Source organism: Dreissena polymorpha, chromosome 2 (assembly GCF_020536995.1).
Source record: "Dreissena polymorpha isolate Duluth1 chromosome 2, UMN_Dpol_1.0, whole genome shotgun sequence".
Classification (NCBI taxonomy): domain Eukaryota; kingdom Metazoa; phylum Mollusca; class Bivalvia; order Myida; family Dreissenidae; genus Dreissena; species Dreissena polymorpha.
In genome coordinates this window covers 9,541,244-9,564,830 of record NC_068356.1, presented here as the reverse complement: position 1 = coordinate 9,564,830, position 23,587 = coordinate 9,541,244, and the positions used below count along the sequence as shown (strand labels likewise).

General features: G+C 33.0%; 1 protein-coding gene across 3 annotated transcripts in view; it reads left to right on the top strand.

The window, feature by feature from the left end:
* LOC127865823 (uncharacterized) overlaps positions 1-23,587 on the top strand; it is a 64,314-nt gene that overhangs the window by 27,750 nt on the left and 12,977 nt on the right. For 2 of the 3 annotated variants that reach the window (XM_052405840.1, XM_052405841.1), the window contains exons 4-29: positions 223-325; positions 568-646; positions 1,654-1,854; positions 2,244-2,418; positions 3,033-3,335; positions 3,604-3,771; positions 4,528-4,698; positions 10,041-10,235; positions 10,805-10,930; positions 11,396-11,536; positions 12,585-12,685; positions 12,862-12,926; positions 13,190-13,347; positions 14,084-14,248; positions 14,637-14,798; positions 14,992-15,086; positions 15,583-15,689; positions 17,763-17,917; positions 18,316-18,459; positions 20,117-20,257; positions 20,487-20,633; positions 20,930-21,049; positions 21,836-21,970; positions 22,209-22,343; positions 22,595-22,732; positions 23,253-23,353. In XM_052405840.1, the coding sequence (XP_052261800.1) occupies positions 223-325; positions 568-646; positions 1,654-1,854; positions 2,244-2,418; positions 3,033-3,335; positions 3,604-3,771; positions 4,528-4,698; positions 10,041-10,235; positions 10,805-10,930; positions 11,396-11,536; positions 12,585-12,685; positions 12,862-12,926; positions 13,190-13,347; positions 14,084-14,248; positions 14,637-14,798; positions 14,992-15,086; positions 15,583-15,689; positions 17,763-17,917; positions 18,316-18,459; positions 20,117-20,257; positions 20,487-20,633; positions 20,930-21,049; positions 21,836-21,970; positions 22,209-22,343; positions 22,595-22,732; positions 23,253-23,353 (3,731 nt within the window). The remainder of the gene's footprint in view (positions 1-222; positions 326-567; positions 647-1,653; positions 1,855-2,243; positions 2,419-3,032; positions 3,336-3,603; positions 3,772-4,527; positions 4,699-10,040; positions 10,236-10,804; positions 10,931-11,395; positions 11,537-12,584; positions 12,686-12,861; positions 12,927-13,189; positions 13,348-14,083; positions 14,249-14,636; positions 14,799-14,991; positions 15,087-15,582; positions 15,690-17,762; positions 17,918-18,315; positions 18,460-20,116; positions 20,258-20,486; positions 20,634-20,929; positions 21,050-21,835; positions 21,971-22,208; positions 22,344-22,594; positions 22,733-23,252; positions 23,354-23,587) is intronic. The other variant, XM_052405842.1, reaches the window with a different exon arrangement.

The following is a 23,587-nucleotide window of genomic DNA, read 5'->3' as shown; positions in this document are numbered from 1 at the left end:
TAACTTAAGTTTATCTACATTTCCGTCAATAATTGAAATGACATTCGATCAGAATTATAGCGCAGTTATATACAATTTCCCTTTAACTATTTTCCAGACGTCTGCATTTTTCTAATCCCACAGGGTTGTTGCTTAAAGCCCATAGCCGAACAAAAGAAGAACAAAGACAACACTAACAACAAGCAGCACACAATGTTAATAAATACTTTAAACCGATTTCAGCCTTGTCTTGGGGCGACCCGGTGATACAGACAGTTGGCAGTCCGTCGTACAACTACTCATTCAACGGACATGGAGAATACGTTTTTTTGAAATCACAGCAAGGGTAAAATAGTTAGAATCACATTCAGTTTGTTCTTGATGGCTTCATATTATTATTAATAACGGTGTTTTACATGCACGCCTAGTTTAACAATTGTAATGCCGTTTAAAAACACAAGCAAACTTAGAAAGAAAGTGTATTCATTTAATGTTTGGCATCAAAATAACGTTACAATAATTCGACAGTCATGTAACCTAATTATTTTGAAATGGTTTGTCATATCTCGCAAATGTCTTTCTGTTCAGACTAGAAATTCAAGCAAGGCTAGATTACTTAGTTCCGGGGAACAAGGACGCAACATTATTTACTGCATTTGTAATTACGGTATGTGTATTCTTATCGAAACAAACAAGACGGACGCGTGCAGCCAATTATATCCCTCAAACGAAACATCACGCCTGGCAAAGGGAATTATACAACCCATATACATTCACTACCACAAACCGTTTATTGAACAAATAAATGTAGTTACTGAAGAAAGCACATTTAACCAAAACACAAGTACAACTGTAATAACGTTACAACTTATAGTAGGTTTAAAATGTTTTGTACATGGTTTTAAGTGTTTCTGTTTTTATGTGTCACACTTCAACTCTTAGGTTCGATCTTAGTGTCCGAATAGAGAGGGGCATTTATAGATTACTGTTTATGGAAATTCATACACATTAAATATACTCAGCGCTAATAAAACTGGACACAGTTTAACATATTAATACATATTTGTCCGTCCCGAATCTTAGTCTTCATATTTTAATATTTTGCAAATAATAGAACTATTTAAATGTAGCAAGCATTTTCATTGGTTAAACATAAAATGAAATATAACTTGCGACAAGAAATAAACATGTCATTTTGGACAGGTGATTGTAAATAAGTAAAATAAAACTAAGCTTTTAACGTTTTCTTTATTGGGGAATCACTTGAATTAAACGTTAAACATGATATATGCTAAAACGAGACATTTGTTTATGTTTCCGGTGAATTATACACATCGAACAATTAATAATTTGACAAAATGTATATGAAAACATAACCATGACCCAATAATTTACGTCAACAATTCATGTGCATTATTGGTACATAATGTTACATATCACAAACAATATTGTCATGTTTGATGTTGACTGTTAATTACAATGCTCTACTACTTATGCTATTTATAAACCATCATCCATGTTTTATACTTTTGCGGCTAATGCTTAGTTGGATGTTTTTTTACATGCATATAATGATAATCAGCAAGTTAAGTTTTCTAAAGGCATGTTTAAAAACGATTTAGTTTTCGATGAAACATGATAATGCACACTGTACATAAAAGAAATGATTTTTAGCAAAAAGTTAAGAACAAGAGCGAGTCCATACAAGTAACGTTCAACAGATCGATGGCGTTTCTTTCTTTACACTTGACTGATGGAAAGCTTTGGAAGACGTCAGACGCCTGTTCATCCATTACTCTATCTCAACGCACGTCTACATTTGTGCTTAAATGTTCAGCTGGGTTTCAAGTAATTGCACCTGGTGGAACAGCCGTGGTAAGTGCACCAATTAAACGTTATGTTTGTTTTGCTACTATAACGAATGGATTGCAATTTGTGTTCCTGTTTTGATGTATTTTCAAGTAAAACCCTGAAAACTGTTATTAAAATATGCGAATATACAGAGAAACTTAACTTAAAGCCTTAATCGCATATGGATATTATGTATTGATATGTTTTGATCAGAAGCTGAACAAGATGTTGTATGAAAAGCCAAAAATGCACGAAATATGAAATTTATTGCAAACTCAACCCAAAAATACAGTATCGATTGAGATTTTTATTAAACAAAATGCGCTTCAAAAACGTCTATGAAGTTATTGTATAACAGAGCATGTTCATAACATAGAAAGGTAATATGTTTGAATGCTTTACACCCTTTCAAGGATATTACAACTGACGGAATTTTAATGAAGATTAAAGTGGCGCATAGTGAAAAACTATCAAATATGACGGGTCTGGCCGGAAATGTGAGGTCCGATAAAATGTATGTCGGGAAAAATGAAACACTTTACCCATTGAATTCCAGCGAACATGCCATGTTTCAGTACGGAGAGTCATGTAAGCTTGTGTGTGAGGCATCAGTTGTATCGACAGAAGAGAATTAGCACCAATATGATGTCAATTATATAAGGGAATTTACATTTTGTCAAAAATTACACACATCATCAATGCCCCCTTGAACAAGCTTAGAAAATAAATATTATTTGTATCCGCGACTTAATTCCAGATTTCTCGAAAATTCCAGAGTATTTAAAGATGATTTTTTATTTACACTGAACGCTATATATTGGTATAGTGGTATTATAACTTAATTTACCTAAATATAATATATGCTGTTTGTTAAAAGTATCAAACTGATATTCATTTTCATAAAGGATTTTTCAAAGAATTATATAAATTTCAAACATACAATAATGATTTACATTATGTTTTTTGCAAAATTGGCCCTCGCAATTCCTATTGCTCTGTATTGAATAATTTTTTTTTATCTAAGATAAGTTCATACACTTATTATTGTTACTATATTCATTTTTCATTGTATTTCAACTAACTCGTACAGACAGTATTTTAAAAAAATAATAGTTTACACGTTAAAATGTGCATGATGCTTGTTGTTTGCGTTATGACGTATTGAAATAAATGTATACATGGTATATGTCTTGGTGTTGCAGGGTCAATACGACATGACGAAAATTTATCATATTTTATTTACAACGTTACGGGTGGAAAGTTTAGCGATTATAACACGTTTTCCGAACCAAGATTCTTTGAAGATTCGTTGAACAACTTCACAGTCCTGTTTGAGAGTTGTAACAAGACCGATTTATCTACTATAAATTCAACATGCAAGAACACATGGGAAAATGTGTTTAACAGAGAGTGTCTGCTTACCATAGCAAGAACCTGTAATATATCCTTCGGCGAAGCGATTCACAAAGAAGTAGAGAAACAACATAAGGAGTTCTTGTTTCGAAGTAAAACAAAATGTGATTTGTATCAATAGCATAGACAGTTTTACGACAATCTACATTTTTATAATGTTATTAACATATGCATGAAGACATATTATACTAGAAACTTGAGTGGAAACGCTTTGTTTCTTCCTTCGTGTTTCGTATGGGTTGTTAACTTTGCAATGTCAGATTATTTTTTGTTTATTTATAAAAGAAGTTATTGTTCTTCTATAAGGATTGTGAAATGACCCATTGAATTGTATAAGTTTTACCTTTGTCCACTTTGTAGGCAACACACCACCCACTTTTAAGAACACAATGCCGAACGATACCAATATGTTGTTTAATGGCAATTCTTCCTGGACTATCAATCTGACTGAGATGGTAAACGATGACAGCATGACGGATCTACGATTTAGGATGGAGCCTATGATAAATGGTGAAATGGATATTGGAGGTGTGTTTGAAATGTGTACTATATCATCCGTTAACAACTTGAAGATTTCGAATTTATTATTTAATTTATTCTATAATGTTTCTTAAGTAAATAAATACATAACAAAACACACACTAAATTATATCATTAACATACATATTAAATGGTTACCTCTTATATCAAAAGAGACCTTTCGTGTGCCCTTCGTTATTGATATCGATCAAAAAGTAATTGGTAGTCAGTTAACCTGTTTAGTATAACGCCAATAAAAGCTATTCCAAAGGTAGGTTTTTACAATTAAAACTTTAAATTTTAAGTATTTTATAAGATCAATTAATATATTATATAATACACAATGTAAATAATCTACAATATCGATCGGCGGTAAAATGAGACATCACTATATTGTTTTTCACGACGTCATTCTGAGCTGAATATCTACAAGTCAGTGTTTCTATTCTTGCTTTTGTGGTGACCGAGTAATATTACGTCCACGGTTTTTTAATGACCCCGTATGGTCTGATAAATTAATAACGCTTTTCACCGTGAGCGTATCTCGAACTAATAATATCGAATATAAATATGCTACCGTCTCACACATTGTGCGACGACAGTCGTGTAACGAATTCTCCTCACCGAGAACCATACTAGCATTATTGAATGAACAAAGCAAAACTATACATATTGGGTTAAATGAACATTTATTACGTACGCGGTTAGAGTTCGGACGAGACTATATGTGCATATTTTAGTATTCCTGTATTGCATGTCTTACAGAAGATGGTATATTCAATTGGACAGTTGGAACCGCATTTCGGAATAACAGCGAGCGAACCCTACGGTTTGTTGTGTATGACGCATTTAACTTGTCAGATTCACGCACAGTCAACTTTCAATACTGCGGGTGTGAAAAAGCAAGTGAATGCAACTTCGAAAGTGACACAGATGGTGAGTTATCTATTGACACTAGAAGTAGAATAGGCAATACTAGAATGTCAGTTTGCTGTAAAAGTAGTTGGGGTACTGCTAGCACGGTTGGATTACCGGTTTTGTTCCGCAATTAAGCGATTGATTCAAATTAAATTTTCAAACGTTTTAAACCATTTTTATCGGTATAAACGCGATCGTTATCGATTTTAAGCTTTTATGTGTTGTGCCCATTCGTAGCTTAAAGTGTTCAATAGGATAACTGTAGACTGTTAATCTAATCCAAATGAAGACTCTGGTAAATGACGGGGCTTTAAGTAGAAAATTTCAGGTGAATATTTATTACTTCCGCCTCATACCGCATTGAGAAAGGCAATATACATGATAATTATAAAACATTGCTTTTTTAAAGAATTGTAGTAATATTCATAATAAGTAAGCGTTAAAGGAGCACTGCAGCAAGATGAGTGGTGGTAGCAGTAATAATATTAGAAGTTGAAGAAGTTATAGTTAGGGAAGAAGAATATTTATAGAAGAAGCAACAGTTATATTTGCTACTTAAAGTAAAACGAAAATTTGGACTTAAAATGTAATTTGTTTTGGACACATTTTGAGTATTTTTTCTCATCAGTGGACGTAATGAAGATATGATTTAGAGACGTGGTAAACATTAAAGAATGTGAATAATAATTCAGTTAATCATTTGTTTATATGTTTAAAATCGCCTGAGTACACACGTATATACAAATTATATCTACGCAAACAAGTGCCCTTTCGGCCCTGTCCATCAAATGAAATTATTTTGTTGCTGAAATTGAACGAGTTCTTACGCCGGACAAAGAGGCAGATAAAACTTTACGTTAATGTATTTCTAAAATAAGAAGATATAAAGGCGAATAAGTATTAAAACTCGGATTTTGTTTTCAGGTTTGTCAGTACAAGGCTATTTCTTAAAAGTTAATTAAAGCATACGAATAATTGTACTGAGGCTTTAAAGTGGATTTTCTCACCTTTTTGCAAATTACGATTTTATTCTTCTTTCCTCTTCTTTCCATGAAGTGCAGGTCTCCTCTGTTGCATCGACGCACTGAGGCTGTACAAGGTCGTTGTAAGGTAACACAAACTAAGTGAGAGATAAACTCAAAATAAAAGTGCTTGTGTTCTAATGCAGAGTGACCTGGCCTGCCTTGAAGCTGTCCGAGGACCCGGCTGCGAAGACTGCTACCGGCAACTGTTTTCAGAGTCGGATGGTGAAATTGGCAAATTGGTGGCCGTGCAGGCTGATTGGATGCCGTTTTTGTTGAAATGGATGGTTTCACATTTTGATGGGTAAAATTGCATCTGACATGTCTCTCTCCAACTGTTCCAGTTTTATTAGATCCTCTTGCAGGATGTCTGTATCTTTAGTCTTTCGATACAGTAGACTGTCATCTTCAAAGAGGTGTGTGATGGAGGCTACTCTTCATGGCATACCATTTATGTACAGTAGAAATAGTATGGGACCAAGGACAGAGCCCTGGGGACGCCTGATGTGACAGGGTAAGACGATTAGGTGTGACCTTCAACAAGGACTTCCTGGCTTCTGTTGCTAAGGAAACTCTTGGTCCAATTTAGCAGTACATGAATATTAGAATCATCATAGCGTGCTTCCAGTCGTCGGGCACTCGACCTTGCGCGAGGGAGCCTTGAAACACTAGGGTCAGTGCAGGGATACATTCATTGGCTTATTCCTTGAGGAATCTTGGTGGCAGGCCTTCTTGTCATTGTGCCTTATGGGAGTTTAGGTCAAGCAGAAGCGTTCTTATACCATTTCAAGTGATGTTGAAGGGTTATACTGTCGGGTATTTATCTGAGTCCATTGATGGTGAGTTTGATAGGTCTTATTCAGCGAAGACGCTGCTGAAATGTGAGTTGATGTTCTCATCTTCGGTCTTTGGGTCACTATGTCACCTTTGTTTTTTAAGATTTTGACCCCGGAACTCTCGCATCGTTTGCTCTTGATGAAAGAAAAGAGCTTCTTCGGATTTTTGGCACTTGTGATGAGGTCTCTCCCATAGTTTGTGTAGGCCTTTTTACATTCTTGTTGTGTGTCTTTTTGGAGCTGCTTATATGCTGTTTTGCCCTCAGACGTGCTGTTCTTTTAACCTTTCTGTAGGCTTTATTATTTGTTCTTGAGAAGCGTTTCACCTTCCTGTTAATCCAGGGTTGGTCGAATCTGCTCGATGCTATTTTTGAAGGTACTTTTTCCTCCATGATAGAGATACAACTGGCCTCTCTACTCTCTTGCATGTACTTTACATCACTACTTGGAGGCCTGTACATGGCTGCAACGACGATTTTTTGGTTCCCGCTCTATTCTTTACTGGCTGATGTTCATTCTGTGTTTGCGTTTATATGGAGAGCATTGCCCACTATGCTTTCGTTCAGCAGCTATTCGGGCTCCGCCATGTGAGTCGCTGTGTCGGTATCGTCTCGACAGAATATGGTAGCCCGCTGGTATGATCTCTCTCACAAAGATGTCACTATGGAGCCAGGTCTCACTTTATGTAATAGTGTTGGTTTGAGTTCTGATAGCAAAAGCCAGAATGGTTGCCGTTTTGCCCGAATGCTGGAAGTTGACTACCATGACACTGAAAGTGGATTGCTATGGCTGTTTTTGCAGAATATGTTTATGTTTACAAGGTGATGATGCCCTTTTGGGGACACTATTGATGTGTCGAGGGATGACATGCTACTGTTAGATTGGATAGAAGAAGAAAATGATTCAGAGTATGGGGCACTGAGTACGCTGTACGAGTTGTTTGTTGCAATGGATGTACCTAGTGAGCTTGCCATTGTTGTCTCAAAGAGGGTAGTGGAAAAGTTAGGCACATCTATGCAGATCCAACTAACATCTAACGTGAAACCTCAATGGGCATGTTAATGCATCTTGTATGAAACCAACCATCGCAATTATCACAGGCTAGCCCACGCTGGCTACTCTTGACGGGGAGGCTACATACTTTGCTTGTGAAGCGATAATGTGGTCCTTGATTTGGATGGCGGTCACCTGAAAGCTGTATCTGGAATTTGGCTACGTCCGGATTTTGTTACACTCGCCGGCTTGTTAAGCATAGTGAGACAAATAATGCAGACGTCAGCAAATGTTAGATAAGGTGAGATACATTGGGCAGCAGATTAAACATTTTGTTACCCCAGGTGTTGTTACTAGCTTGTGGCTTTTAGGTGTGGGTCTGTTAGCTCGGCAAATTTTGGTAACAGAAGAAAACTAGTAACTGGAAGTTGTTCTTTATATACATGTTGATGGTCAGACTACATCAAAATCAACTATCTGCGAAGTCTGCGACGATCTTGTTCAAATAAGTCTGGATTTGGGTGGGTTAAGCTCTTTATGTTGTCTATTGCTCAGATCCTTCATGCAGGTTGATCGTTTCGATGAAGAAACACTCATTTGTATTTATCGAATCAAACACTGTTACGCACGCCGCACAACGACCTTGACCTTCCTTTTTCCCTTTTGTCTTTTTGTTTATATATTTTAAAAAAGAAAACGCCAGCGCAGAAACATTCCTGACTTAGAGATTAAAAAAAATATTGATTCATTATTGGACATTCATCAATCAAAATCGGTAAAATAATAAGGAGTCTGTAACTCGTTTAATCGATAAGGTGAAAAATACGTGCATTCCTTGCAAAGAGTTGATAATTCAGTAATGAATTATAAAGCCTGATTCATGCAGAGACCGCACTACATTTTGTTCGATTCACAGGAAAATCAATATTTTATTAAAACATTTTCTGTCATTTTAATACAAATATTTTATTCAAATAATTATAGTTTTGTCTTTAAAAAGCATTTGATGGTTTATAAAATCACAACATATAAGCATCAAATGATAAAATGTCATAACTGTTCTGTAATTACATATATACTTAATAGTTACTCGGAAAACAGAAACATTTTTAAGACATTTTTTCGGTAAACGTTTTTATTTTCGTTTTGCAATTGTGAAATGCAATTTGCAGATGACAAAGAATGTAAGTATTTTTTCCATAGCCAGATACATGCATATATCAACATTAGATACCCTTTGCAATTGCACGCATTCAATTAAATAAGTGGTTTCTCATTTCTCGTTGCAATATATATCATTATTATATCTTTTCATTTATTAAAAATTAAACATATTATCTGCAGATAAATTTATCAATAATTATGAGTAATTGGTTAATTTGTATTTACGTTTAATGTTAAAATGTGCATTTATTGGCGTGAAATTAATGAATGTTCGTGTCGTGCTGAATATTATTCACGAGTATAATATTCATCCAATTACATATCGTGTTGTCATTTTAAATGCGCTGATATGTTTCTGTAATATGATGGATATTCGTATTTGGTATCGTTTACCTATAAAAACATGCAACTTATGCCACGTATACTAATAAGCATGTATACATGTATATGTGTATTTTTAGATATTTATCTATGGGCACCTGTGTATATGTCCGAAGAAATACCATATATCGGTTTGAGAATGCAGTGTGTACTAAACTTAATATAATATTTTGTAAAGTAGTAAAACGACATACTCGCTTACTAATGCGATATATTAAACATGGTATCCAGACTTTTAAATGTATATGTGGTAACATAAAGTTGATGTACTCAAACTTATTATCGAAATATACCAATCCATCTTTTATGTGTAGAACGTCCATTTAATCAAACCATTGTGTAACAAAACATGTATTGCATTGCATGATCATTAATTGAAAACTTTTATGTAAAGTATGTTTGTGTTTATAGTATGTATTCAATGCAAATATTTTGGCATATGTGTAAAATTATTATCCCGGTACACATGTTTTTAAACATCTGATATCCATGTCGTTAATTCATTCAACATAAACGATCACGTATATATATATATATATGCAAATATATATTTTTTGCAATCATATATGAAATTTGTGTAGCACACTGTAGTTTTATGTCTAATGACATGTATGTAGTAGAAGTGTGTATAAACATGCACAATAAAACGATTATGTTATGTTTTCAAGAGTATCACTGTCCTATAAACAATTCTGATTGTAATACTTACTTAGCTTACCTTTCAATAAATTTTAATGGCACATCATCATTTTACTTTATAGAAAATAAAATACAGGGTGCAATTAAACGATTAACGCATTATTCACATATTTTACACCTGTTATTGCTTGCAACTTCTAGTTCTTCGACATTAGGGATATGTTCGATTTTCAGGCCAGTCGGGGTTATGTGTCAACATACAACAGACGCCTGGTCTACTTAATATGTTTTGTCACAATGTCTTGATGTACAATTTATTTTTCAGTGACTGCGGAATGCAAATGTCCTAACCAATTTGTTACTGGGACATTTTGTGAAATTACAAAAAGCCCATGTGAGATATACGACTGTCACGACCAAAGTGCTTGCAATAAGACATATTTTGGCGACGGGAGTCCATGCGCTGGTTGTAAAAAGGGATATTATGAGCAGATCATTGATTCTAAACAGGATTGCATAGGTTAGATCGTATGTTAAAAATATTATTTCTAGTAACATTTAACAATAATTTATCAATAAGTTATATGAATTAAAATGTAACAACACGTCTATTTACGAAGAAATCACGACGAAGGCAACCCGAAAAGCTTTCTTTTGTATTTCGACAAATATATACTCGTTGTTTGATTGAGATTGAATTTCAACGTTTGGTTCTTTTATATATTTGTATTACTCCCTCAAAACCTGCTTCTATACTATCAATTTCTTATCAAAAACTACGATGTATTTTGTCATAGTTTTGCCGTTTGGAAGAAAGCAAGTGTGTGTTACCTAGTATGTGTCACTAGTTCTGAAGAAGATAGCACGTTTTCATTTTAGAATTTATAATTGATTTATAGTGCATCTTTATCCCTCGAAAACGTCATCGAATCTCTGAAATTTTTGTTTACATTTTTCAATTGCATATGCACTTATGTTTCATTAATGCTGGATTATGTGTTGATAAATGATATGTGCTTTTTATGAACGCATACAAACCTTTTAAATATGTTGTGAAACAAACTCTAAGCTGAAATGTTTTGTCGTTAGACCGTAATGAATGCAACGACACAAACGCAAACGATTGCGATCAAACGTGCATTAACCAACCAGGATACTATACCTGCTCGTGCAATCAATGGTATAACCTTGACGACGACAATAAAACATGTTCAGGTACGTCTAGACATTGGACCAGGAAGGTTTTCAAATCTTTTTTTTTTAATAAGAACTATGATTCACGATGCTTTACCACATTTATCATTTAGAATATATATTAGATAACTTATATTAAGTACTTAATAATGCATGAACTAAGGTAATGTGATAAGCAACAAATGTAGATCCCAGAGAATTATAGTTATGTATCAAATTCATAAAACATAAAAAAAATATTTTAATGCTCAGAAGAGACAACACCACATGTACATACTTCATAAAGAAAACCATATTTCATTTACTGTTCGCATAGTTATCGTATATCCTTCATTGTTCGTCTCATTACAATTTTAAAACTATCAATAGTGTTGTAATCAATATCCCGTTCATAACAGTACAATATTAGAATATACATTCATTATGAATATAATCCTTATTGAATAATGTTGGATCGTGTTTTATTTTATGTATTTATTTTTGTAGATATTGATGAATGTCAATCGGACAAACTGCTTTGTGGAAAATATAAGGAAAGATGTATGAATTTACCCGGACAAAATTTCACGTGTGTATGCGAAGCCGGTTACACCAAAGATTCATCCGATTCAGAGTGTAAACCCATAGGTAATTCATTTCTCGTGTATGTTTATAGAGCCGAAATTAATAGTATATTAATTGTACGAATGAGAAAATAAAGCTCAAGTAGGTTAACAGACTGTACAATAAAATAAAATAAGTCGTACAAACACGTCACTGTTTATTAAAATGTCTCGGATACTAAATGTTTTGGCCATAGCCTTCATCAGTAGTACATTCATATAAACAAATACAAAGGAAGTGACGTCAACGTCATACAATAATTTAACGTCGTTTGGCGGAAAATTATATATAGTACATAATATTACATAATACATAATACAAAGATGGATCAGTGATGATACAACAGTCTATTAGTTATAATATAATTTATACTTTTTTATAAACAGACTGTATACACATTCTTAAATGATATTGATATTGACAAATAACATGATATTGAGACATGCTTTCTTTAAACTTTACAAACCAGCTAATCGCAAAATAAAGTCATCAACATAAAACAGCTTTGATATTCACTGATGATTTCTTTCTGAAAATTTTTGCTCACCTACAACAAACACGTTGTAGTCCAAGTACAGTGTGAGGATCGTATGACTTTACGACCACAGTTTTTAATAAGACATATACAATACTGTTAATATATCGTATGCGATGTCATTGTTACTTAAAGCTTGACATTTAAATACACTCAATATTAAAAACTTTTTGTATTCTTAAAATACACCGTTTGAAAGATTCCTTATTGATGTGCGCCACAAAGATAGTGAAACATTTATCATAAGTTACTAATTAACATAGGATTCTTGAACAAAAATCATAATAGCCGACTCATATTGTTTTTATGGAAAAAAATTCGTACATTGTCTTAAACAACGAAATAATTATAATTAAGGTTTGTCTAATATAATATACGGCGCTGTATAATATTGTTAAATGTCTAACAAACGACATGGGGATTGATAACCCGAACCAACTGATAATGGCTAAAACAAAAACTCGCAAATAAAATTAGAATGTTATTGAATAAAGTGAACTCATACAAATGAACGTATTTAAATGTTCTTATTTTCAGTTGGCAAAATGTATTTTGGATATCTAGAGTACGTTCTTAAATCTGAAAGCTCACAGTCTAATGATACGTTAAACGGAGGAATACGGAACGCCTCAAAAACTGTAAGTTATTTTCTGTATGCGCATATATAACGCGATTGTAACTTTAATTGCGTTAAATGGAAACGGGGAATTCAATAAATTAGTAATTGTATATGTTTAGGTTATGACTGAGTTGTTCTAAATTCTAAATGCATAATAAAGTAATTGGCCGTTGTGATTTTTTTTTTAATTTTCAGTTCTTCGACAAAATAAACGGAACTACTGGGATTTTGGCAATAGAGGTTTACAAAATCTTCATCAGGTAAGGGCGAGTACAATAGTTTAATTTAAAGGTATATACTTTTGACACAATGCATGATGAATATGCACGCTGAAAAAATATTTATCTCTTTAATGACACACACTAGATTAGAGTATACAAAATTTTATTATACTTCATCTGATACACCTAATATCAGGATATACAATACACCTAGTATAAAACCGTCATCATGCAATAATAGGGATATGCCATTGTTTTACTCTATTCGAGGAATAAACTATTAGTTTTTTTTTACTTTTCAGGAGCCCCAATATTCACTTCGATTTTATCGTGCATATGAATGACAATATCGAACTGAATATAGTTGTAGGTCGTTTAAAGACTGCACTTAGTGGTAAAACGGACATGGCATTTTTAGGAGTACAAATGCAGCCATCTGTTGAAGTTCATGTTTATTCGCGTAAGTTGATGTTAAACAAGTCTTTACACATGTAAACCAATTTTTAATTGCGCTATTTCAAAAAGCACATGTAAGACGCAAGAACGACCAATATGTACGCGGATAGGACCATTCAGATCTTTGTTGTCCTTTAGAGTTTCCATATGGTATGCGAGAAGGCACAACACAAAAAGAATGATATCGTATTTCTCGTATTAAGGCAATATCTGTCGTTGTAGTTTTGTAGGCGCATCGGTGCCATGCAAACAAGAATGAACAACAATCGGATGCAATTTATGTGAATTGTTATAAAAACACGATTGACAAGATATCCATCAAGATCCCATTATGTCCGATAAAATAGAATAATATCATAACAATAAGTTTACTATAAATCCCACGATTTGCAACGTGGCGATACTTGCGAAAGTTGACACCAAGCTAATTCAAAAACAGTGGAATTGTTAATTTCTTATTTTATGATTTTCACAAATTCGTTGCTTTTAAATAAAATATTCTTGTCAATTACGTGTTGTGTAAAGTATGTAAATGATTAAATATAGCGGTCATTCAACATGTGCATAAATTTATGACTTTAAAACAATTTGTTTTTTTATTAAAATACATAAAATGCAAAATTGAATAGCCATATTGATTATTGAAACAGAAATCTATTGGTGCAAGCGTATTGTAGAATGCAATGCTTGATTTCATTAAATGATTTTTTATATTTTGATTGTTAATTCTGCACTTACAGCCAGTGAAGGAGGCATATGTAATGTTGAACCAAAGCGTACAGACTGCTTTGAACAAAGCACCTACTGCGTTAACAGGAACATCACCGAAGACTATTACGATTGCGCATGTCGTTTCGGATACAAGAAACCAGTTTCAGCCAAAAAGCGAGAGATTTTTTGTGATGGTACAAAATTTGAGGAATATTTTGCCGACTTGAATTACTTTTCTTGATTTTTTCTTATTTCTTATTTTCTTATTTGTGTTATTGGATATTTGATGTAGAGGTGCATTTATTAACATTATACTCGATACATATACCGGCATCTGATCAAAACGTACAATATATGGACAAATATATAACGAATTATGTAATAAATACACTCATATAAAAGTGCAAAGTGCTCTTACCATTTCAATAGTTTATATTGTTTCTGTGTTTTATTTGTGCCGGTGAAGTTAAAAATGTGCTGATACTGTTAAGCCTTATCGTGAATGACCAATTATGCGATCATTAATATTTGTCCATGACCCTGTTTACGAGTATTACACAAGTAAATCGTTTTGTAATTTAGATGAAAACGAATGCGAGGAATATGATGATAACGGAACGACACATACACGATGTGTATATGGACACTGTTCCAATACGGTTGGGTCCTGGAACTGTACATGTCCTCCTGACAGACTCTGGATGTCTGTAGGTACTCCGGCACATCCCGTCTATCGCTGTCAAGGTATGTTATACGCACGTTTTCGGCACTACGTAATCACTGAATTATATGTTCAAGCAAAACTTCGAATTAATGATTTGCATTAAAATATTCAATGTAAATTTTGAGCGGTAGACGAACAATATTGTGTCGTCATATGTTGTGGATGTTTTAACATGTATACATCACATTCAAATAAGTTACAATTAATTATTAGGTAACCACAGTTATTTGGGTAACGTCTCTTTTATCTGGGACGCACAGCAAGGGCATATAAACCAATCTGTAATAAAGTCCTTTTTGACGTCTCAGGTAAATATATTCGTTGTATTGTTAGTTTTACTTTGCATAATATTCATTCATTTTGCATATTGAATCATATACATAATTCCAAAAATATAATTATATTATTATTTCTTCAATACTTTTTTTTGACATGTTAATGGTGTCCAATTTATTTTATAGTCGTTACAAATATCCGTTGCACGGACATAAGTCTATAAGATTAGTTCAAAAAATTCTATAGAAGCTCTTACTTCATGTTTAAATAACCCGCATGAAATATAACGTTATTAATTCTTATCGCAGACGTGTTTTTGTTCAGATAGTTTTTTTCGTTTTAGAGGTTGTGTATAATAAACATGTTTATGAACAGCCAGTATTGCACGGAATAAAGATGAGAAGTATGATATAAATGTGACCGTTCTACTCACAACGATGTTCTTTTGTTTCACAAATGAAAACATATTGAATTTAAGTATGCGTTTTTTACAGATCAATAATTGACAAAGTTTACAATAATTTTCAGATTTCAGAAGTTTTTTCAAATGAAACTTTTGATCAAAAGAATATGACAGCAGTTACCTCATTGTTTGTGTCGGTGACTATTTTGGAAAACACATCATATTCCGGAATGTAAGTAATTTTAAAACGCCCGTCGAAACGCTGAATATTATTGAAAGACCAATGGCGGTCGGGCGGGTGGTTGGTTGATTGGGGTGGCGTATATGACAACGGTTTCCGCTCACTCCTTTAACATTGTGTTCTAATCAGGTAATAATGAAACTTATTTATTATGATTATAGGGATAATATATCGAAAAGTTTGATAACCAGTCAGACCGCATGAAACATGTTTGAATTTTGCTCTATCATTATCCCAAAATAATCGCCATATTAATGTTTTCTACTCCCTAAAAGGTGTTGCCCTGTCAATGCAAGAAGTTTGCATTAACATCTCTTGGGATGTAATTTTGGGGCTCGTTTTGTCCACGCCAGGGTAACTTTAACAACAACTATAAAATAAATTTTCTCCGAATAATTTCAGTTTGGAAGTAGGTAGTTCTTTCAAATTTTAAGTGTATATAACCTTATATATATGCAAGCTTGCGATTGAATTTGGTCCCGTTAGGTCAAGTTCAAGGTTACCGTTACTTAAAAAGGTGAAAAACGGATACCGCTCAATAACTTTATTTAGGAACAAGGTTAAAGACAAACGATGGGTGTAAAGGTAGCTTACGTGCAGACATAGCATGTGATTGTAGCAAGTCCTGTAGGTCAAGGCTAGTGAAACAAATAGCCTAGCATTTTCATTTGTTTTGAAACAAATAGCCAAGCATTTTCTGCTGGGAACTTGCGTTTGGAGGGAAATAATGCACTCACAATGTGTGCATGGGATGCTTACATGTATCTTTGATATTGCATATTGGCCAGCCGGATAAATTTTAGGTCACTGTTTCTAAAATATCTATAAACAGGTTGTGCTCAATAATTTGTGTGTTAACGGCGGCTTTGTGTTGATATTTTTTGTGTAGGTAGCTTACACGCAGACCTAACTTGAAATTGCACTGTTTATTTAATTGAATAATATTAATACACTGTTAGCCCCATTATTTTATGTGCCACAATGTGTACAGCAAATTAATAGATCGTTCACACACTGTTAACCAAATACTTAAACTAGCGGATTTTGTGACAAGTTGGCACTCTTTTTGGAACATGTTTGTTTTAATTAGTATCTGTTTATTCATCTTATTCATGCGTTTGTATTCAGCACTGTTAATATCGTTCTGCCCGTTTCAATGATAATATATTTTAATTCATGTTCCCGTCCGTTATAATTATTTCGTTGAAGCTATACTTCGTGGTAGTGTTCCAGTGATATTAATAATATTCGCTTTGATATGAGGTCTTTTTGTATACGCCTACAGATAAACATGACCAGTTTTATAAACATTTTTACATAGCATAACAACGAAGCATCGCTATTCACGTCAAATATAAATAAATTGTCAAAATCGTGTCGTATTTTCGTTATTGATATCTAAATACGCTTAATACCTATATAGAATTGGTGTTGAAAATGTAATTCCCATTTAACATATATTGGATTGTTAAAATAATAAAGCTTTACGTTAGTATTGTACCTAATTTATCGAAAGCATTAATGTATTTCTCATTTCATAAGGTATCAAATGTCTGATATATTACTTACCTAATGCTTGTAACATTTTATGTCATACCTCTTCCACGTGATAAGGTTTTGAGAAAACGTTAAATGTTAGCTTATTTGTTCATAACAAATGTTTTGTTTGATGCTTGTATAGCTTTGATTTTCTTCTACGTCACACTTAAATTCGTTTCTTGCTATTCATGTGATTAGTTGATAGAAAAATACATCAAGTTCTCACACATGTGCAAAAGTGCTTTAATTAAGGTAACAGACAGTTGTTAAATATGAAAACATATAACTGACGCATACATTTACACTGTGTAACATTTGTAATGGAGTTATTTTACAAAAAAATCAAATAATGACACAGACAACCAAGTTTATTCAAATGTATGGTCACATTTTCCGGTAATAAATTAAACAGCATTTGGAATAAAAGTATATAATATGAAAAATAAATTAGTTTATGCAAAATTTTATGTAATTCTGTTTAAGGGCTAAATATGTCTCAATTATTAATGTAACATATTTTGTCAGTCCCGATACAGATCTACACAAGTTTACATACGAGTTTCGTATTCGCATGGGAGATCCAGTAAGCACTGACCTTCTACACAAAATTGGAAGTGAACGCTTCAAGCAGGGTGTAAAAATAGGGACAGTCAGATTCACACAGTTCATTGTTTTTAATGGTATGTCAGATATTTTTCATAAAGTATAAAAATAGTTAACTATGCTTATTCACGTATATTACCAATAGATTGTACATAATTAAGTGTTCTGTCCATATTATGTCTTGTTAAATATTCCAATCAGCTCTTATTTGTAACAAGTGAACGTAAAATATTCGCCGGCCGCAAACAATATATCCCACTATTAGCTCTTTGTAATTAAATAACTTAAACAACACAGCTCGTCGAGAAAGAATTTTTAATTTACGTACTCGTGCACAGCATTTAAGCGCATTGTACACTCTAAAAAATCGTATGTATATTCCACTTAAAAGTTATATGTCTATCAAATTAACGATGTAATGTTGTATCTGTTTTATGTTTTGTCATTGTAAACCAAACTTAATATGTTTTTAAAGAGTCAGACAATGAACTGTGCAGACGCAGTAACCAAGGTCACTGTGAACTCCGGTCAACTGAATGTAAACAGGAAAATGGAACTACCATGTGTGTGTGTAAAAAAGGATTCCAGCCAAGTACTTACACAAAATATTTATGTGAAGGTAAATTGCAAATTAAATAGCATCAGCCTTCTTTTGAAGGAATTACTTCGTCAACTATAAGTTTATTGCACAATGAAAAATGACAGACTACGAGTGTAGACCATCGGACAATTTCTTAAATATGTTACAGGATTTTCATGTCAATATACGATTATGGCTATTTCACACATTTATTCAAATTAGTTTATCAATTGTGAAAAAATCCTTTTTCTGTCATTCACCGACACTACCTCCCTAGGCTTCAATCGTACTGCCTTTACATGTACAACTTAAATGTAGTGAACTCCAGTCTTTATAACTTTGGGGTTGATTTTTAATATGATATCATTAATATTATTTCAGTGGGTCGGACTATTCCTATAATAGGATCCTTCGTTGGGAATATACATTTCGTAATTAGTTCTATACGCTAGGCGTTTTTCTTGAAGACTTATATAATCATAGTCTTAATGCTAGAAAGACATTGGTAATACACTGTTCTGTAAACCATGACCTATGTTACAAATTTGCGTATTAATTAATACATTATTTTGCTTTAAGTTTTTTCTAGTAAAATGTGTCTTTTAAAAGGTTGTTAACTTATTGAATATCCCATATAAAAAAGAAAATTTCAAAATCATATTCAGTAATGAAATTCGTGTTATCCCCCGGTCATCTTTTATTTAAGGCAAGCCACCAAGTACATACATGTTTACACATGTTTTACAATGTGCACTCTAATGTACTACAGTAAGAGTCAATATTTTACATGTGACTATACACTTGATTAAATATTTCTGTGTTTTTGATATGGTTGGTTACTTTTTGTTAAAGTTTACTTCTTCGCGTTTTAAATTACTTGCATCCGGTTTGCAACTAATAATTTGTGAAAGTAAAAACACCATGCATATACTTATTATATAATTATTAAAAATAAAATCTTATAAACATTATACATATTTATTTAATAATTTTGGTCACACATATTTTATATACATGTATCAATGGTTATAGGGTAACGAGGCAATGGTGTTACGTGTTAAAGTTTTAAAGACACATTTAGTCCGTTTTATGCTTGAACATGCGTTAAAAATTCCTTTCAAATGATAATACACTATTGAGTGTATTCCTATATTGTTTTGTACTGCGTCAAGACTGAATGAATTATGATTTAATATAGTTAATAAAAACAAGTTTTTTAAACATTGGTTTTATCCAGGACATTTTTAAACGCCACGACTTAAGAATTATCACTCGTGGTTTTTAGGGAATATCATGTTAACTCACTCAGAGTTCGAACCCTGAACCTACTGTTCGCGAAACATACATCTTTTAAAAAATGCCACCATTAATACCCATATGTTGCACTATGTTATTAAATGAAATTCGGATGTAATTAAGTACTATTGTATTTGAGTTTTAATGCTATAAGGATGATTTTGATAGGCATTTGCTTGTTCTTTTAAATAACGATGGATAACACATGATATCTAAGCTGAAGAACTCCAAAAAAAAATAAATAACGACACCATTGCTTTCCAATGACCGCTCCTACTAGGTGACCCTAACTCTGTTAGTTGGCGACATGTCACTTGCCTTAATTCCAAAGACTCGCACTTAAATAAGACTTGTATCCTAATGATACCGCTGAAATTTCACTGTGTTGATTATTGAACAGATGTGAACGAATGCAGTAAACCAGACGATTACAAATGTTCTGGTAATGGCTCCTGTGTCAACAAAGATGGTAACTGGACGTGTAATTGTCCTGATTATGCACAACTTGTTTACCACAATAACACATACCAAGATTGTTCAAGTAAGGCACTTTTTATTTTGACCTGCATTGAATTATTATTATTGAAATTGAAATTAATGAGTAACAATGGCTCACGGTAAACCATGTGCCCAATGCGTTCATTTAAACTATTTAAAGATTTGATGTATACCGAATGGGAATGTAAGGCGAAAACGTAGAGCAATCCTTCTACTCTAATACCATGAGTATTTCCGCTATTGTATGATGTGTATTTTCCAAACATTTTCAGGGGAAGTTTTTTATTCGTGCGAATCTGCAATCTACCAAACATATAAGTGTCCTAACGGTCTAAGAACATGTAACGCTTCAGTGTGGTCTTGTCAGTGCCACGATGGATATAATTTGACTGGAACAGGGGTTAATTCTACATGCATCGGTAATACTTTTGATATTGTATTTGTATTGCTAACGCTGATTCAATTACCTCTTTGTTTCCTATTATTCAAATGCTTGACCTATTTTTCTAAATTTAATTTTGTGAATTGTATACTGGAGACTCGTCTGGGTGTTTTTACGTCAATATAAATGTGTTTAGCCTAAGTGTTGAGGTGTTCTTGACATTGCTGTCGAACATGCAACTTCCGAATATGTAACTTTTAAAATACAATTGTATGTTGATAATTGTTTATTTCAAGAGAAGACACTGTTTGTGAATGTGGTTGTTCATTACAGACATAGATGAATGTAAAGAAAATCCGTGTGGTCATGGAATTTGTAGTAACACTGACGGGAAGTATTCTTGCACCTGTAATAAAGGTTTTGAATTAGACGCACCCCGCAAATCATGCATAGGTAAGTTAATCATAACTGTGAGGTTGACAAACTGAATGCAAGTTTTCCATTGATACAAGGTTAATATATACATAACACAAAATATAGTGTGGATATTATACAGAAAACAAATTTTTGATAAAAGTGAATCTGTATCCTTTCACTGTTTTTACATGATTTCGTAATTGCATTCTTCACCTTACCTGTTAAAAGACACAAAAGTGCAGTTGGTTGAATTGTGTCTGTCGTATATTATTTCTTGATGTGGCTTATGACTTTTCGTTATAAATTGTAAGACTTACAATATAACATATCTAAACATAAATAAATCTAAATAATCTGAATTTATAAGTGTGTTTCAGAAACTTATCTATTTAATGCACATGTATGACCTATACAAAACGCGTAACAAGGTTAGTGTTATATTACCATGGTTTACAGACTACTAAAAGTTAAACTACTAAAAGTTAAAATATTGCTATCATATTATGAGGCTTCAATAAACATATGAAAACATATGTTTACATAAAGTATATGAGTTGGGCTACGTTTTTACCAAGATTTAAGTGTCAGATGGTATAAAGATTCAGTTGCCATCATACAGAAAAGTGAAGGATTAAAGACAGATCATAAGTAATTCTTGTATTAATGCGTGTTTAACGATGTGTTCGTTAGTTTGTATTAAGACGAAATTGAATCGACAATAATCCCCATGCATAGCCAGTCATATATACGATGTGAGCTTAAAGATTTACTTAAATTCAAAATGATTGAACTGTGCACTTTCTATAGCATTTTGTGTTTCAGATATTGATGAATGTTTACATTCGAACGACATTTGTGTCAACGGGAAATGTACCAATAACAACGGAAACTACACATGCAATTGTCTTAATGGTTTCTACGAACAATTTAGAAACCAGTACGTCACTTATTGTACTGGTGGGTTAGCGTTGCATATATTCGTCTTTTACTGTATTTTAAGTTGGCGACTGATAAAAATTCCTTCCCAAATACCCTCATCTCGAAACCTTTTTGAACGCATGTTGTCATTTTGATTTTATTGTAAATTTATGTATAATAAAAACTTTATGAAATTAAACATACTACTTTTACATGCGTCCCTTACGAATGGTACATGTATGATTTTTATATAACAAGTATGAATGTAAAATTGTAGATATAGACGAATGTACTAATGCTTCCTACTCCTGCGACGGAAAATGTACTAATCTACAAGGGTCATTTACGTGCGCGTGCCCAGACGGTTATGAAAACCATACATCAGGCGATAACCACATATTCACGTGCAAAGGTTTGAATTATAACACAAAATTCAAATAACGTGATAAATAATTAACGCCTCATTGTAATATGGATACCTATGTTTCAGATCATCATATCAACGTCACAAAATTGGTCGGTGCTTTTTAATAATTAATACAATTGTGCAAGTATAAATCCAAATAAGAATAACTATATGTATCTTATTGGAAAATAAATACATTAGTTTAATATTTACATTGTTACCGATATAATTTCTTAAGATAATGGATAACATTGCAGACGTCGATGAATGTGCAAATCCAATTGGTTACCAATGTATTCATGGGACTTGTACAAATACAAACGGATCGTGGGACTGCGTATGTGGTGTTTCAAGTCGACCTTCGAAGTTGAACAACAGCGTCATTCAATGCATTGGTTTTGATTTGTTTACTTATTTTATCAGTTAAACATAATTCATCATTATATTTGACTTAACTCTACTGTAGTGTCAATTAAGGTATCCATAACGTACAGTTTTTTTTCTTTTTCAACACCATCACATTTCTCATCATCTGTAAAATTAATCGTCTAAAATAACTTCCAAAAGTTTGACTAAAAAAGTATTTGTCTCATTAATCGGTCATTTATTATCATGTGGTTCAATAAGCAATTTCTTTCTTCAACATTGCATCTTATCAAAACTTCAAGTTTAAGTTCTGGGAGCTTCAGCCATACACCTTAGGTTTTGTTCAAGGCTATATTGTAATGCTGTTATTACAAACAAAAGTGTTATCGCATAATTTTTAACTTCTAAGCTATACGAATATATGCAGTTTTCAAAGATCACAACGAAATAAGTAGAAATAAATATTTTGACTTGCCGTACCATACGTATTCAATATCCAGAACTATTTGCTTCAACAAAGGATTTGACGGAAATCGTTTTGCGTTGCAGAGGTATACAGGTATCCCATGCAGTTTGAAGTTCAAGAGATAAGTCTTCCAGGAGGAGGCCACCCAACTGATAAGGAAATCCAAGGCCTTCTAATAAAACAGGTATTTTTCGCTAATGCAAAAGTAGCAACGCGCAATGTCATCTCACTAATACGACATTTCTATCTTAATTTAAAGAAATGTCTGTAGAGAATAATATGTCAGTGAATTGCTTCATATTAACATTTGTTGCATAAGTATATAAGTACATATTTATTATTCATTATACCATATTATTATTCATGTTGTCCTACATTTTATTAATCATGCAAACTATTCGCTCGTCGGTTCTTTCGC